Source organism: Anopheles marshallii, chromosome 2, assembly GCF_943734725.1.
Source record: "Anopheles marshallii chromosome 2, idAnoMarsDA_429_01, whole genome shotgun sequence".
Lineage (NCBI taxonomy): Eukaryota > Metazoa > Arthropoda > Insecta > Diptera > Culicidae > Anopheles > Anopheles marshallii.
In genome coordinates, this window is record NC_071326.1 from 69,291,620 (window position 1) to 69,309,116 (window position 17,497).

Sequence of the window (17,497 nt, forward strand, 5' to 3'; positions counted from 1 at the left end):
AAATCGCCGCCTTTAATTAGCAGCGCGCCCGGGGCGAGGGGTCATATCCTGGTTCGGGGTTCAGCTTTTTCATCGAGAGATTTACGCGATCCAACCGATACGCACCAAGAAAGGCTACAGTGGGATACACTAGAACTAGGGAAAGGAACAAAAATCCCGTACAATTCATTTAATTTCATGCTTTTTCGGTACGATCGAATCGGGTAAGATACGTTTCAGAGTTGCTTACTGGGCAATCATTCAGCATTTCTGCCATCATTTGCATATGCTTTGTGCGTGAGCGAAACGCTCGGTCATAATGAAACGAGTAATTAGCATGCTGTTGAAATAAATTGAAGTAATATAGTGGGCAGTAAATACCACCATCAGTTTATACTGTTTCCTTTTCTTTTGCGCTCCATCGTTTGGACCGGCAAACGCAAACGAGTTCCGGAAATATTCCGGCAAACCATAAAATAACATCAACGTATTTGGCAGTATCCGAAAATGAGCTTTCACTAGAAAAAGGCTTCGAAAAAGCAGTTTAACGGAGCAAAGGGATTGGCTTTTGATGTTTTTTTTTCCTTCACACGATAGGAGCTTTTTCCAAGGCAAATATGGAGTGTCTGTCGGTATTTTTTTGCTGTTGTTTTGATTTGCCATGGGTTACGATTTCATTTCTATCTGAATTATTTTCTAGCATCTTGTTATCTCAGAAAGTTATTCAGAATTTCGAGCTACTCATAAAAAAGGTACTTACCTCTTCGTAGAACTTCAAATGTGGCACCGGTTCCTCTGAGACATTGTCGCAAAAGTCTCTGAATAGTAAATATCCTAAAATGACAATTTTAATCCGTTAGCTGATGTTAATTAAACTAAATAAAGTGTGTTACGCTTATTGAACCACATGTCCTACTCTATCACAAACAATTTTTAGAAAGTTCTTATGGAAAAAGCAAGAATTTGTACAAACATTTTATTCCTTTTTTGCGTGATATTGAATAAGTTTAAAAACAACCCGGACATAACTGTCATTTTCCTAGACTAATATCAAAGGGCAAAACAACTGAAGGAGCATCAAACGTTTTTTTTTTATTTCCCCGCGCAGGTTTACAAACACTTGATATAATTTCTACTTGTTGACCAATGGAAAGAGGTTTAAAAATGATCACTTCCTGAAACACTTGCAGCGCAAATGTGCTTTATTTTCAATCCGATTATGAACGAGGACTCTTCAAGCGCCCAAACCACGTTACGACGAATACAGATACTACACGGGAATTTCTTCTAGGAGGAGTTTAATAAGGTCAAACGAGCGAAGTTTTTATTTTTCCTTTCCATCACAAAACGCGGGCTCTAACACTAGTAAGTCCTAGAATTTCCATCAAATTCGCTAAAGAAATCAGTTTTAATAAATACTCACCTAACACTTGGTTGAAAATTTTATCGAAGTTGACCTCATTTTCCTTCTCCAGGTATTTGTGCATCACACTTCGGACGCTGCAAACGAGATCGAAACAAAAGCAGATTGCGTTAAAAGTAATCTAAAACTAATCGAAAAAAAAAACTTAACCACATAGGGTTTTATGCTCGAGTGGGAAACTCCCCGTCCCATCAATTCCGTTCCTCCCCCTTCCCCTTTTCCTCATGTGGAAAAACTATTAGATCGAAAATTCCAATTTCCCACCGACACTGGGCAATAAACACTGATCTGATCGATGGTAGCGAGTGTGTCGGGTTGGCGTGAGGGATGTCACGAGAAAATGAGAACGATAATGGTGATAAGATAGCTCCGTTTTTGGGGTCAACGCAGCAGCTGGCCAAAATCTCGACCAACCCTTCCCGGTGGGGGTGTGCCAAAAGGGTGCTCTTTGTCCCGCAAAGTGGGTGTTACATATTTATGGAATATCTTACGAACCGTTCTTGCCATTCGGTGCTTCTTGACTGCTCCACTGTCTCAAACTCAAAGTGAAAAGTCGTGCCCGGTCGGGTGGTGGTTTTGGGCTCGATTTTTGAATTGTAAATTTTCATTCACTACCAACGGAGGTGATGATGCGACGGAGTCCGGTAACATGGCGCTTCTCGCATCTTGATGCACGCCGCTTCCACCAAAGTACCTCTTGCGACCATTACGACGCTGGCGACAGCGATGAAGACCATTCATAATTAATTAAACTCAAACGTCCAACCAGACGTACCATCATTGCCCCACTATCAGGGCCGAAAGTTTGCAATGGTTTTTGGCTCTCGCCGTACTGATGGACCCCGGGGAAGCACAGACATGGGGAACAGCGAGAGAAAGGACTAGTTGAACGATGAAAGGATTCCCCCAAAGAGAGTTCGTTAGGTTGGGTTTTACCAAAGGACATAACCTAGCTAAAGTATGCTTGAAGAACTCGAGTGAAACATTTGCCCGCTTTCCGGGCACGTTTGCTGACTCGCTGTCTGTACTCATGTTGGCTATCTCTTAATTGCTTTCTCTAAAGTACCGAACGATTCTGTAGCATCCAACGTCTGGACAGCAACCGGTAGTGGTTTGTATCTGAAGTGTCCAAAAAGTCGAAAGGCTCCCATTCGGAAGGATCTTCCTTTTTGACGAACCGCCCCATACGCAATGCGCTCGGGGTAATTAATTACTCAATCCCGTTCGGGTTGGCTGGCGCTCCGAATTGTATGCGCGCTTAAAACACTATCCGGTTGACGTCCCAGCAGTCGGGTACGGTAAAACTACCGATTAGTTATTCCGGATGTTGAAGAAGTTTAGCTTTTTTATTTGTTGTTTTGTTTCAGTGTTATCCAACAATATCCCAACGCGGTCCTGTCGGTGGTGGACATTTAAACATTTCTTCCAGGGGGTGGTTTCATTAAATAGAGAATGATAAAATTCTCCACTCCATACGTTCAAAGTTGTCCCCAAGCAGCGAGCGCCCAAGCCTTTTAGTTAATTATAAATTCCATTAATAACGCAAACCGTGGCGCCAGCGAACCATCGTCGAAACTTTCCGAACACAGAAATCGGTGATTAATTTTTCAACCCGATCATTTTACCCACAACTTCTCCACAGTTTGAGTTTTCGCGGTATGGAGCGTGGTTCGGCAGAGGCTCAGATATTGGCGCACGGCGTATCTCGTTTTATCAGCCGAACTACACCGCTACCCAGGTTCGGTTGTCGGCGGTGCAATGGGATCAAACATTGGACTGGGGTTTGAGCTTCGTCTGCCTGATTAATCGTCAAACAGTGCCATACTAATCGTGGTCTATTGTGCCATAAATTACTGTTTAATCCTTGTAGAGCGGGTGGGGCGAAACAAGCGAATTTGCTAAAGAAGTTAATTATCTTGTACATGTGATAAATCCTTCGATGATAATCCCTTCTTCTTGGTCCGCTACGAAAAGGAGTACTTGAATTTTAGTCTAATTTTCCAACGAAAATTATTATGCCATTTGTAAGAACCAACTTTAAGCTCCGACAAGAAATCATACGGCACGAGCAATTCGAACGAAAAAGAAGATAAATTAATCAATTTGATTTATCTAATTGCAGCTCATTTCTAACGACCGAACAAGTGGAACAAGACAGTTCATCCTCATGAACGCAAAGCATTTATCAATTCACATGACATTCGTGACAAAAAGACAGTGGCGCAAAAAAAGTAGGACAAAGTCGGATGTCTCGACATGTAATAACCAGGAAATGAAGTCAACCGACCAAGAAATTACAGCGCCACGCTGGACAGATATGTCGCCCGGAAGCAAAACAGTCTGACCTACATTTCATTGGCGATGCTGACACAACAACAGCAAACAACAAAAAAACGACAGCAATTATTTCTCTTCGAAACGTGTCCCCAACAACGTTTAAGAGTAAGACCTCCCCATCGATTAGAGCATACCGAGCATACGCCCTACAGCACACAAAGGCGATCGGTAAAGATTTTTGTACGCATATCCGCACATTATGTTTCTGCCGTGCCAAAGGCGAACCGAGGTTCGTGATCAAACAAATTGTGATTGAGCATGATTAATTTCGTTCACAGCCAGCGTTCGTGTGGAACGTGTTGAAAAAATGTTAACCAATGTTAATAAGAACTGGAAGGGAATGTTAAAGGCACCACTACTTTTTCAACAGGATTGATTCAATTTAGCATTTCGTGTTATTTCAATTCTTTTTCGCTAAGCTTTTCAAACCTGAAGACACACCTTGACTACAGTGACAAGAATACAATAAAAAAAATGATACGTGTGGGAAGTACGCACATCAACTTTTGATGAAGCAGACTGGAAATATCTGGATGTTTTGAGAAAAAAAAAATATAAATCAACAAAACAGAGCTCAAACTCTCACCAACAATTAACTCCGAAACTGCTTAAGCTGAAACAGACACTTGATCCCTTCCATCCATTGCAGATGCAAAACAACAGCAAAAAATGAAAATAAAACTGGTTACACATGGGATTCGCATTTTGCTTTACGTATTTCTTCTTTTGCCTTCCCATCATGAATCATCACAAACGAAATCCAACGCAACCACTCACCCACCAGAAGAGAAGTTTGGTAAAAAAAAAGACAGCATAAGCAAAATTGGCAAACAGCAACTTTCACCGGCTGTCGTTTGTGTGGGTTAAGGTCAAGCCATGTTAACCTCATTAATTGCCGTTGGGTGCTAGTATGGCAGTGCAAACGAAGACTTAACAATTACTGGTCAAACCTTGAATTTTGGGTAAGAAATTTGCTTATTTGTAGTAAAGAATGGGCTACATTAGTTTAAGGCATGCCCACACCTAAGAGAAATGCAAAAGGAATGTTGAATTTGGAAGGAATTTTTTGAGAATAACAGAATGTAACTCATGAATATTCTTTTTTTTTATTAATTTATTAAACACGTTTGAACACTTTTTCTTCAAAATATGCTAGAATTGCTAAGACTTCTCTTGCAAAGTTCCTAATTACAATTACTTGTCAAGATTTCTATTTTTAAATTGTTATAAAATAATAAATACATTTAAAATCAACGACCCTATACTTGCGGAACTACACACCAACATTCAATAAAGCAGAAAATTTACACATAATAATAAGTAATTAAAACTATACCAAACCAAAGCTAAAATAGCCAATCGACACCAAATCATCGATCGCATCCCTATGCAAAACTGGTGTCAAATTAAATGCGATTTGGCCGCTTCTTACACCCCGAACCAAACAGTTACGACTTGATGACGGTTTTTGTGTGCACATCGCAGAAGGGGTTTACCGACCACCAACGCAAAAACCGGAGCTTTGGAATGATGATGGGCCCCCGGGGTAGTTTGTTCGAAAAGAAAGTGGGCAAACGTCGACGCAAATGAAACCCACGCTGCACACGATCGACGAGAAAGTGAATCTTCGTTGGCGGTCGGCATTTGTTAGTTTTCGACTCATACATAACAACGCTAATCAGTGTATGGTTTAGCGTTTGGTCTCAACGCTAAGAACGATTCGTGCGAGTTAAAACAATTAGTGTAGTGTTTGTTTGACGCACGCTGAACAAGTGTAGGTGGAACAGATAATTCGTGCTGATAACAATTGATTGATGAGAGAACACTCTAACCGCGTGAGATGAACGAGGCGGGTAATGTTCATTCCAGTAGCTCCAGTAGTAGAAAAAGGAAAGAGATTTCTCTTTGTGTTTCATGATGATTTATATTATCTGCAAGAAATTTGACGGTTGAAGCCTCAAAACCACTCTTCTCTTTGCTGCAGTTGCAATTACACGATTGAGCAAACAATGCATGGCAAGTCGTAAGATGCTTCCTAACCGTTTGTTTACACATAACGCACATCGCACGGCAACACGTCGAACATCAATAGCAATTCTATGCTCTCTATCTCTCTCGCTATCTCTGGGCTGTCAAAAATTTGCCATATTTGCAGCGAACGCTCGTTCCAAGTCACCGTGTCTTACCGAGATGACACACAAGTACACAATGTGCTTGCGAAACTATGGTTTTACGTCATGCATTCTGTCAAAATGTAATATCCTTTGTCAATTATCTTTGGGATGAGATAATTGGATGTTGCTTCTCCATAACTATTCGTTTGTTTGATAAATGACGGCAGCTTAAATTCTCAGTTTTCTAATTTTCTCCGCTACTCCCAGTAACTTTGTAGAACATCCTTCCAAATTCCTTTTTCTTCGAAAAATTATTCATTACTGCTTACCAGAAAAAGCGACTAAAAATAACAAATAACCCCGCCTCTAACTGCTGCTGGGTTGTGAAATGAACTCCTCCAACGCAAGGAAAATTCACATTACAAAACAATGATAAGTCATTTCTGTTTTATAAACAACGGATGGCTTCACGTTATTGAGCTACATAATTCCGGCAGCTCCTCAAAATTAATCTCCACTCAGTGTAATATACAATGCGGGTGTTGATGGATGGCGGATATTAAAACATGCTTCATGCAATGTAGCAAAATTATTCTCAACGTGTACGATCGCATAATGGTCACGCTGACGTCAATCAAAACTGAATGTTCTGCTACCACGACGATAAGCTCAGCAATCTAAATTATAGCGACAAGAATCCTCATTTAAGAATTAGTTCAAATCCTTAAACTTAAATACTTAAAAGCTAACCATAAATTCAGGACCTATCAATCAATCCGTCTCGCATCGACATGTGACGGCCAAAGTACATAAATCGTATTTCATAGTTCTCAAAAAAAAAAAAAAACAGTCACCTAACGATGATGTGCATGGGATAATGTAATTTTCACCACTTGACAGGGCTACCTAAAGCACTCGATTCGTTCGAACGGCGAACTCGCTGGGCAAACAATCCGTCGAGAGTCTAACGAGCGAATCAATGGATGGCACACAACACAAAAAAATACACCCACACAAACTGAAAACCAGCGGATACGCGGGCTTCGCTTTCACATGTGTCCACAGCTCTCTGCACCACATCCTTTTAAGTTTCCCGCCGGCAAAAAGGACCGTAGAGTAGCGGTCCTTCAAAATGCTGCTTATTCCCGGAGTTTTTTTTCTTTCGTGTGTGAGTTTACTCGTTTTGGGATGTGCTTGCGTGTCTACCTCCGTACTCTAACGAACCGTAAACAATGCAAACTTAACTCATCTCTCATACCATTTACAGCAGCTTCCTTCTTTCTCGGGAAGATGATCCACCAGAAAGGGGAAATTCGATGGAAAAGTGGAGTGAACGTTAGCGTGAAAATATGATTAGACGAGAGAGCTTCAGTGTGACCTCGTGCTTTGTGGCACAAAGGAAAGGATAGATGCTCATTGTTTCGGCTGAAGGAAAATTGTGAATATAAATACAAATTCAAAGTATTTTTAGTGTACATTAAGCAACACGAAAACACTTTGATTAAATTGGAGAACAATAGTTGCACTGAGGTTGTAATGAAGATTTTCCATCATTTCCACCAGCTTCGATAAGGAAACAACCGTTGGTTTAGCTTTCTGCATAATGAGCTACCCGAGTTTGAAGTGATCTTGTGCGGGGACGAATGGCACGAGACAACCTTGTCAAACATACGACAAAAAAACCCTCACTCGCCAATGGTTCTTGTCCTTTAGCAGGAGATTCTTCTAACTTCCTCATCTCGGTCGCTTCCAAGCTAATGGGGTCGAAGCCCGTTATTTCTGACCAAATGGGCAGCACACCGCCTTTGTCATGCTCGTCAGTCTTGCGTCGCGAACGGATGTCCTTACCATTTCAGTGCGATTGAGGAAATAACACAGCCGCCAAAAAATAAAATAAAAAACCATCTTCTCAGCACACAAAAAAAATACCCCAGGACGGAAAGGTTCAGTGGAGTGCACCGTTGGAGAGCTCTCCAGCCGGAAGGCGGTGGGAGGAAAGCCCACATGTTATTACGAGTAATGGTGAGCCGGTTGGCTTCTTGGGAAAATTTTTTTTTTTGCAAGATTGTATCCCAGTGCACTCGAGAAACAGTCCAACGCTGGTGAAGAGAAATGTGCCACCGGAGACTCGTTTCGTTCATTACCACCGGTGCGAACGAAGAAACTAGAGGCAGAAAAACCCTACCGTAAAGAAAAATGTCTGCCGGAAAGGCTTGATAAAAAGTAGCCAAAGGATGAAAACCGTTGCTAGTCGTTTGTGTTTTTTCGGAGCCTGCATGAAACCGAAACGTTCGGACAGTTCGTCCAATTAGTTGTTACGATGAGTAATGGGCAGTGATGTGAAAGACCGCCGGGATGTGGTCATAATAATGAGCGTTAAATTTTATGCATCATTCGAATGTACGAGGAGATTGAATTTTTAAACGCTGCGTATTGCACCCGGAGGCAAGTTTTTCAATTAAAAATCTGGCACACCTTCCTGGTTTGATGATTTCCCATCAAAAAGCGTTGTTGCACAGGTCCACTTGTGCTGGACCGAAAAAGAATTTTCCAACAGTTTGACGGAAGCGAAACTTTACGCGAACACCGCAGCGGTAAACATGCTTCGGACAAAAACTTACACTAAACGTGGTTATCGTTAACAAGGAACTGCAATCGCCACCATTAAAAAGCAACCTCCCACTTACGCCATTAAAAGCAAAACCTTTCGGACCACCTTTCGACCCACCTGCAACAAAATGGTAACGACGACTATGATAATCCGTTGTACAAACGTCGCAAATTATCATTATTGTGTGCCCGGGTTCGGAGGATTACGCTTGTGGGCGGGAGGATGGATGTGGACGGCGAACGGAAAGCTTAAGAGAGTTGCATACACACATACACACACACACAGTGGGTAAGTTAGTTTGTCCCGCAGTTGCCGAAGAAAAATGGCTCCAGGTAAAGCCATAAAAATGTATGGCATGACCGACGGAGACCGGAGACAACTTCACCACCGAAGCGAGACGGGGCGCATGATGTTTTATGTTGTGCAAATCCTGAACCTGCAGTGGAACTGGCACGACTGCATGGGCGGAAGTTGAACCATAAACCGCGGATCCGGAACCAACCGCCAGAATCGTGCGTCCCGCACGGACGTCCAAGCACCGAACGAATTGAAATGTTTACATCCCGATGCTAAATGGCTTCCGGCTGTATATGGTGGCGGTAGTAGGAGTTAGGTTAGGTACGTGAGGTTGTAGGTTGGATCTCCACATTTCAGCTGGGAATTGAGGCCATAATTTCTTTGCCTTCCTTTACCGGGTTTATGCGAACGGTAGGATGTAACGATGGCGAAAGCTTTCCGACCGACAAATACAACAATCCAATCGGGAGTGCAATGCGGACAGGCAGATCCTTCCTTCGACTATTACAGGTTCGTTAGCAGTAAAAACTACATTTCGTAACTGCATCCAGTGACGGTTTCCAGTTTTTGTCTCTTTCGCATCGGTAAGTATGTGTTGTGATGCACTTGTTCTTCGTCAGCTTTGTATCTGTGCTCCGGGTGGTTTGTGCTCTTGTTACGAACGAGTCTTCTGCGGGAAAGAATGAAACAGATGGCCTGAGATACAACTTAGCATCCGCTCGTTTTTGCAATAAACTTGTCCACCCAGCAATCAAATATCACAGATAATGCAATCAACTTGCCGGTTTGCTAATCCAACCGGAGATGGTCTTTGTTCAACGTTTCGCTGAATACGGTTAAATTATAAAATTGACCTTCTCAGGGAACAATCCCTACCAGACAATCTTAAACATCAAAAAGAAACATCTAAAATAATGTCTAAACAAATTAAACGTTTCGAATTCCTACATTAATTGTGCTTTGTGTAGTGTAGTTTTCTAGATGCCTAAAAGAGTTGAAAATGTTAATGAAAATATAAACAATAACAACATCAAAATAATGAGCTGAAGGAGCTGATGGTTTCTCGCTAAATCACAAGCCTCAAAAATAAAGCATTCTTCGTCATCTTCCACGTTTGCCTCAAATATTGAATATTGTAATATAGAAACAGGAAATAGTTAGCTCCTGTCAGAGAAAATTGCGAAAAGGAAAATCAATCTTTATCCAGATCTCCAGCGTGGGAAAGATTCAGAAATGGTTGACGTAGAAGCAGTGGCATTCTTATCTTTACATCGTAAGTTTCCCATCAACATGCGACAGCGTCTTATAATTATTTGATTTTTGTTCTTGATTATCTCTGCATTCCTCATATATACCAAAAATATCTTCATACTGGTCGAATGATTGAGTCAAGTATTACTGACCAAACTACTTGCTCGGACCAAGGTAAAACTGTTGTAAACTGTAAAACTGACTCAATGAGGGCTTTTGAAATTTCGACCAAGCTTGTTAGGCTTATTCAAAGGATAAGTACAAACGTTGCCACGATGCCAAGTGTAACAGAATGGAAATCTTTCAAGGCTCATGGCTATCAACAAACGCCTGTTTCAGAGAGCTTGGACCATTTCTCTCTTTCTTGCAGCCAGCTTCTACAAAGGGCATTGCGTACACTGATGATATAGACACCGTTGAGACATTAATTCTTCTACTATTGAGATTTTGTCGTTTATCCCTTTTTCTTGGGAAATTTCGCAACTTCTCTTATCTTGGGTCGAAACTCAATAAAAACTATGTTCGGAGTTAGACCGATTTTGCGAAAAGTTGTCGCGACAGACGATTCTGTCGGTATACTACTTACTAATTTAGCGAGCAGTCACTAATCAGTTTAGTGATCTTGATTTGTTGTAGAATTTCTTATGTGCAAGTGGTGTCGTCCAACAATCAAATATCTTGATCATTTTGGTGGACTCATTAACGCCATCGCTGCGCCTTTCACATACGTCTCACTAGAACAACATTTACCTAACTAGGTTAAAATGGAGTGGCCATGTTATTAGAACGACACAGTACGACAAAGGCCCTAGAATCATTATGTGTAAGCAAAGTAGATCCCGAAGGCAGATTAAAAACATTCACAGTGTCTGGTGGCGGTAACGATACACGATTACCAGACGATAGGAAATATTGTAAGTGCACTCTAATCAAATCCTGTTCCACTCAGCAGTGCACCACCAAAAAACTTTCATCTGCTTAAAATCATCAAAAATTAAGCCCAAACCGCGTCACTTTAGCGAGTACATTTTCCCGGTACAGCGAATGCATCCCGGTATCATATGGCGTTTTAGGTGCTATTCGTGATGTAGCGCACGGCAGGACATTAAGCACCCAACCAGAACTACGATAATCATTCACTGTGTCCATGCAACAACAGCCACAAGAAAAAAAACCACCGAACACCATCCAAACTCATCCATCACTAATGGCCACTGTCTGTCTCCCTTGTGCTAGCTGTGTATCCAGGAAAACCATGAACCGAACCGGATACTGCATCTATTTGGGTTTCTTCACCTCACCCAACGCGAAAACTTTCCATACCTCGGATAGGCTGGTATCATATTTTATTCAACCCTCGCACACAGTTTCGCTCTCCTCCCCAAAACTAAAGCTTACTTTAGTGGAAAAAAAGCGAGCAGGGTCGACGAAGGACCAAAAAAGAATCTTTTAAATTTCAAAAAGCACCAACCGAACCGAAAACGAATGCGAACCAACTGCGGGAATCGAAACGGATTGTGCACCACTAACGAGACGTAAGTTAAGTGACAGTGTAGCAAGGAGAAGATTTTTATAGACCGACGACTACTACTGCCGAAGCACCTTTCTTTGCGCGAGGTGTAACGATTTCATGAGTTCTCTTCTTTTTTTTTTCTTTTCACATTTTCCCTATTGATTCGCCTTTGCTTTGCCAGTGTTCGTGCGAGCAACCCAGGAAAATGGGTCGTGAAAGCTTTTTGGACGTGCATTCTGCCAGTGCGCACTGGCAACGATGATGGTGATGGGGGGCCATGAGCGGTCGCACTTTTTTGTTAAATTTTTTCGCAAGAAAATGAATGGATCTCCCGAGAACTAGGCAAAGGTTTCGTGACATGCCGTGAAACGAATCCCGGCGGGCGCAATGTCTCTACCGCTCCAGCGGTTCGTGGATGAGAGTGGTCGTGGGCAGAAGCAAAAGCACCTGATAAATGGAGGTTTTCGTCTTACTTTTTGAAATTGACGATAGTGTATCTTTTTGCGCCGGAAAACCAACTGAAAAAAGGCTGGGCTGGGCAACAGCAAGGAAGAAAGCAGCCAGAAGCGGACCCGGATGCAAAGGAATAAAATAATTCAAAAGAACTACCAAGAGACAGAACAGAAGGCAGAAGGCTCGACGTCGGTGAAGAAGATCACCCTTCTGCCGGGAGGTTTCTTATTGCTCCCGTTCTGTCACTGCACTGGAATAGAATACATTTTAGAAGTTTCGCTGCTTTTTTCTTCTCCTCACAACCCACCAGAGACGGAAAATGGACAGCACTGTAGAAATGTACTTCCGGTATTTTAACGACGAATCCGTCTTTACTTTTTTCCCCGTACTGTGACCACATGCCGGGCAATTTCTCACGATTGTTAGCGGGATAAGTGAATGAAATGGAGAAGCATAAAACGAAAGCCTTCAAACCGGAAAATGGACCCCAACCGGAAGCGTGGGAAACATTTTCCGACCAGCATGGCAATGGTGACTGGTAAAAAAAAAAGACGTAACTAAAAAATCGAACCAGTGTAGGGGGAAAACATTTTCCATTATCCATTTGAAAGCTTTTTTACGGAAGGAATGTAGAAGGATACACGTTCAAGGTTAGTACGAGTTAGCGGAGTCGTCCTGCACATTCGATAGCTTTGCTACTGGAAGCAGGCAATCCAAGAGATTAGAATTAATTTATAAAATCTTTCTAGTAATCTTCTAAAACGGTTTTGGAAAATGAAGTTTCTATGACTATTTAAAGGCACATTTATACACGTGATGGCTCAAAAATGTTGTAAAGATGGTTCAGTGACTTAAATTCCTTACAGAGCTGTTTCTGCTTCGTCGTACCACCGCAAATGAGAGCATATTAGCAAATTTGTCACACCTAAAGCACGCATACTAAATAAGCGAACTCCATGTCGATTGTTGCAAAAAAAACACTCAGCCCATCTTGAATGTTTTTCACCACCTCACTCTAGTAGTAAAGCGTTCCCAGCGGTGGGACACATTTGTGGAATCCTGTCACGAAAACTCCTAATGAGCTCCTGCGAAGAGTCTTCTGTCTATGATACCGCGTGTGCCGGTAGCAGTGGAATGCTTTTTGCATATCAATTCCTTTGCCTATCTAGCTTTATGCAAGCTTTGACAGCTTTCGATAACGAGCTGTGTGCGCTGGTAGCAAGCAACCCAAGTTCGCTCAATGGTTGGCTGTCAAAGTGAAAATGTTTCCTGCAATCCTGTGGCAGGTTGAAACGTGGATAAAATTGTTCCGGACGTGATACGTATTGTAGCAGAAAGGTGTTGCCGCATATTTTAGTGACAGGATAGATAACGTCGAACGGACTTTTTTTTTTGTAGGGAGAATTGTCGTCTATTGGAACTGTCAAACTAGCATGACATTTTAATGTGGATGTTAGGCAAGAAATTCTAAATAAATCCAACATTTAAAAAGAATTATATCTGACTCTAAAACAGCCACTGAAAATGCTAACTGATATTTATTCCAAGATATCCACAGCATATAGAGAAAATCGGATTTCTATCAAATAGTTCAAGTTTGCACATAATATATACCCGTTCGCAGACGATCCTCGTCAGGCAATTAATCCTTTTTGTCACTAAAAAAACGGAATAGTTCCAAGAGTATCCCTGATTTACAAATCTCTTTCTATCCTTAAGTTGTCGCAAAGCAAATCGAGTGTTGAGAATGTTTTGGATGAAAAGCGTTTAAAACTAACTTTGCCATCTGCAATCAACCATGCACAAACATCATCCATAATCCAATGCCTTACAGCTCACTTTCTGGACGGTTTAATGTTTACGTGATCGAGAATACAGTCACAACCAGTGAATTTATTGTAGGCATTTGATTCGCTAGTCTAGCGAGCGACGAGCGGAGTATTTCCAGACAATTTTTCAATCTCGATAACTTTGACACGTTAGCGCATTCTTGGCAGACTGCACAATATTGATGATCGGTTTTGGTCGATTTCATTCTCCTCTCTATTTCTTGGTTCCCAACCTACCTAACTCCGAATGCTTAACGAATATGCTCCCGTTACGTGGATGAGTTTGTGTACCTTACGGATGTTTCATATTTCTCAGGAATTCGCATTCTTGTCACGTTTCTCCCGGTGACACTGGTCGGTTGCTTTTTTGTCCCATGTTATTTTTTATAATTCTTTTCAATTCAAGCGTGATGTAGACAATACTAAGAAAGAAAACAACCCCTAATTGAAGGAGACTATCGTTCCTTGCAAAAGAATTCGTTTGACAGATTTTCACGTTGAATGATTCTTTTCTCGTCGAGACGAAACCAACTCAGCGTACCCCCCAACCACGAACATTTTTATCTCACAAAAATTATGTGCACATTATGTGACACATGTGTACAACCTATTTGAGGTGGAAAAAATCATCTCAACAGATATATTCAAATGTTTAGAGGTCATGTCTCCTATATAGGCTAGATCATGTCTGTCATAAACGGGGTATAATACACTTATTTTTGTCACATATCCGAACAAATACACTACATTACATTGGTCCAAACGAGAATCGATTCACCGCCTTCCGTGTAATAGACCTATTGTAGATCCACATGGCCACAGGACTACTCAGTGGACAGTGTGTTAAACAAATAATTGACGCACCATTGAAGAAACCCTTCTTATAGCATGGATTTTACAATTTGTAGAACTAATAGTTACATCCACTTTGCGGTAAAAAAACATGAAACAAACGCACATCCGGATCGACTTGATTTTTTTTTTTGCGACCCTGGCCAATTTAGTAGCACGCACGAACGACAAGAATTTAATATGATCGTCACGTGCGGCCGGCTGCTTGGCAGGTGTATCGAAACCGAATGCCAAGAGCGTTCTACCGATGGATGGGTGCTGATAAAAAGGGACCCCAAAAAAATACAAAAAGCTACGATCTCCGCCAACGGTACCGCTTCCTTCCGCTTGTGGCAAGAGAATTTGCTATCCGGAAACAGATGGCGGTTCCGACGTACGAAACGGAAACACGTTTCACGGTCACATACATACGGCGCCATCCCCTCGAATCGACCACCTGCTAACACCACTGAACCGTTACCGTTTGTAATCCGATATCGAAACACGTCAAAATTAAGGTGGATAATTTGCTACGAAATTGTCAACATATGAGCAAAATCTTGACGTTCGATAAGGATCAGGAGCGTGATGCAGTGGGCAGGGAAAGAAGTGGAATCTTAAAAGGATGTCGAAAAAGATGAAGGATGTGTAAGGACCAAAAAAAAAAGCTAAACAAGACTGATCCGATCAAACAGAAGAGAAGCGACGATATAAAATCAGGCCGCACCTTATACGGTAGCGCGCAACTTGATGTAAGGAAAAAGTGTAAAAGGCGTTCTCGTGTCCTGCGAAAAAGCCGATGCGTTCGTTGGTAACCCACCAAACAACCAGCACCACCATCACCATCGACCGAAACGGCACGAACGCTCAGATCACTGTCAGATCATTTTGGCGTCGTATCGGATTAGAGGGTTTTGCGGGAAAAGCTCTGGCATTCTTCCTGCACATGCATGCACACACACACCCGTCTTATGTGCCAGAAAAACGACCAAGGACGACGTCTATCCGACGTCGTTCAATTTCATCCAAATCAATTTGATGGTGTTTGATTTTATAGAATAACAGAACAGCAGATGGCGGCGGTAAAATCTATTCATCCGAAAGTGGTCCATCTTCGCTAGGTGGTGGTTTTGATGAAGATGAGATGAATTTTTGTGGGGAAATCTCACGATACGTTAGTGTCATTTGTGATAAGCGACGCTCTTCACTTTTTGTTCACATCACACATTTACCATCTACACAAATGTGCAAATCGATGAAATTGCGTGCCATCCAGTGCTTCAAACACGTCCACAGCCAACAGTGGGCACCTTTCGATTCGGCAAACGTTGCCATCTTAAGAGCTTACCTAAAAAGAAAAAGACAGAAAGGAAAGAAATTGTCAGACGATACAGATTAGAATGATTGAAATGGAGCACGTAATGATTGCCGAAAGTAAGCATACTGTTGTGCTAGGGGATGATTTTGTTGTTGTTTTTTTTTTTTGTCGTTTCATGTTTGATTCGTTGGCATTGTTTAGCTTGTGTAGTTCCGATTTCATTTGCCAGATGGAATTGAGTTCTGATTTACTTAAGTTTGCTCTTCAAATTGTTGAAGAGTCAATGATATCTCGAATAGCAACACCGCAACTTGCGAGTAAGATTTCTTTTTGTACGGAACTCTAAAGGTGAAAGTTGAAGCAAGCAGAAAGCAATTTCAACTGATATTGGAAACCCTTCTTTGAAGTTGCTGTTTTGTTTCTCACTTAAAGATGCTCTCAGGCCTTACCACAATCTTCTGACCGATCATTCCCTAAGAAAATTTAAACAGTATCAAATAACTTCAATGTGGCGAATCTTGCGTCGACCCGCAATATATACAAAAGTATTGGGCGGATGGGGCCATTCAATTTTTTTACGAAGGACGATAAGTTGAGAAATAATTTAAAGCTAAGAACTTGAAATACAAACGATCTGTTATAATTTTTGTGTGTGACCTGTGCTGATGGTGGTAAGCTAAATGCAATTTCCGAATAGCCTAGGTGTTATTAAAAAACCCAATATCTAATAAGGATTCTCACAAATGTCTAGACAACTAACGTTTCTTAATGTGGAATTGTGGAATGTGGAATTTGTGAAAGAATTAGAAGGCAGACTTACTGACCAAAACAGGTGTCAGGGAAGGTACGAAGGTACTTCTTTTACTACCGACCCATGTCAACCCAAAAATTCCCATATATCATGTGAGAAACGGTTAGGCGGTACGATTGCTCTGGATATCTCCACAAGCACTTTTGGGAAGTTAGTGTGTGATCTGAGGCTCTGTGTAAGTCATGCTGACATTAGAATGGATTCTAGAATATAATATCTAATATCCACAGCGTGTCAATCTGTCAACATCGGAAGTGTTTGGCTATGAACTAGGATTCTCCATCTTCCATGGTTCTGTGTAGAGTTTGAAACTACCAGAACTTTCAAACTGCAAGCGGTGGAGTTGGTCGGGAGCTTCGTGAGTACTCACATACGTAAGGTTCATAAGGTTTATCAACCACTTTTCGAGACACCACACTCTACTCCTGACATTTTTATCCTATTATCCTTTTTCCGGTAGCCTTTAGTTCATTTGTTTGTTCTGTGAGTCATTTACCGATGAGGCAGCAGTAACCTTCAAGAATAGCATTAATAGCGAAAATGTGGAACCAGATATGGATTGCAGATAGTCACGACCGCGTCTACCCAGCACAAGAAGGAAATGTCACGTAAATATTCTACAGAACTCAGCACAACTGGAAATAATTTAAGTTTTAAGATAATCTCACTCTCGAACAATGCATTAGACTCCCTAGGCTGATCATGTCAATAAAATGACACCCGACAACCC

The 17,497-nt window shown here is 41.6% G+C and overlaps 1 protein-coding gene across 1 annotated transcript in view; it reads right to left on the reverse strand.

Annotated features, from left to right (window-relative positions):
- The window catches only part of LOC128708871 (G protein-coupled receptor kinase 1), a 93,531-nt gene that overhangs the window by 40,400 nt on the left and 35,634 nt on the right, over window positions 1–17,497 (reverse strand). Inside the window, exons 2-3 of the mRNA XM_053803851.1 lie at window positions 1,403–1,479; window positions 740–813 (exon numbers count right to left, since the gene is read on the reverse strand). Of these exons, the coding sequence (XP_053659826.1) occupies window positions 740–813; window positions 1,403–1,479 (151 nt within the window). The remainder of the gene's footprint in view (window positions 1–739; window positions 814–1,402; window positions 1,480–17,497) is intronic.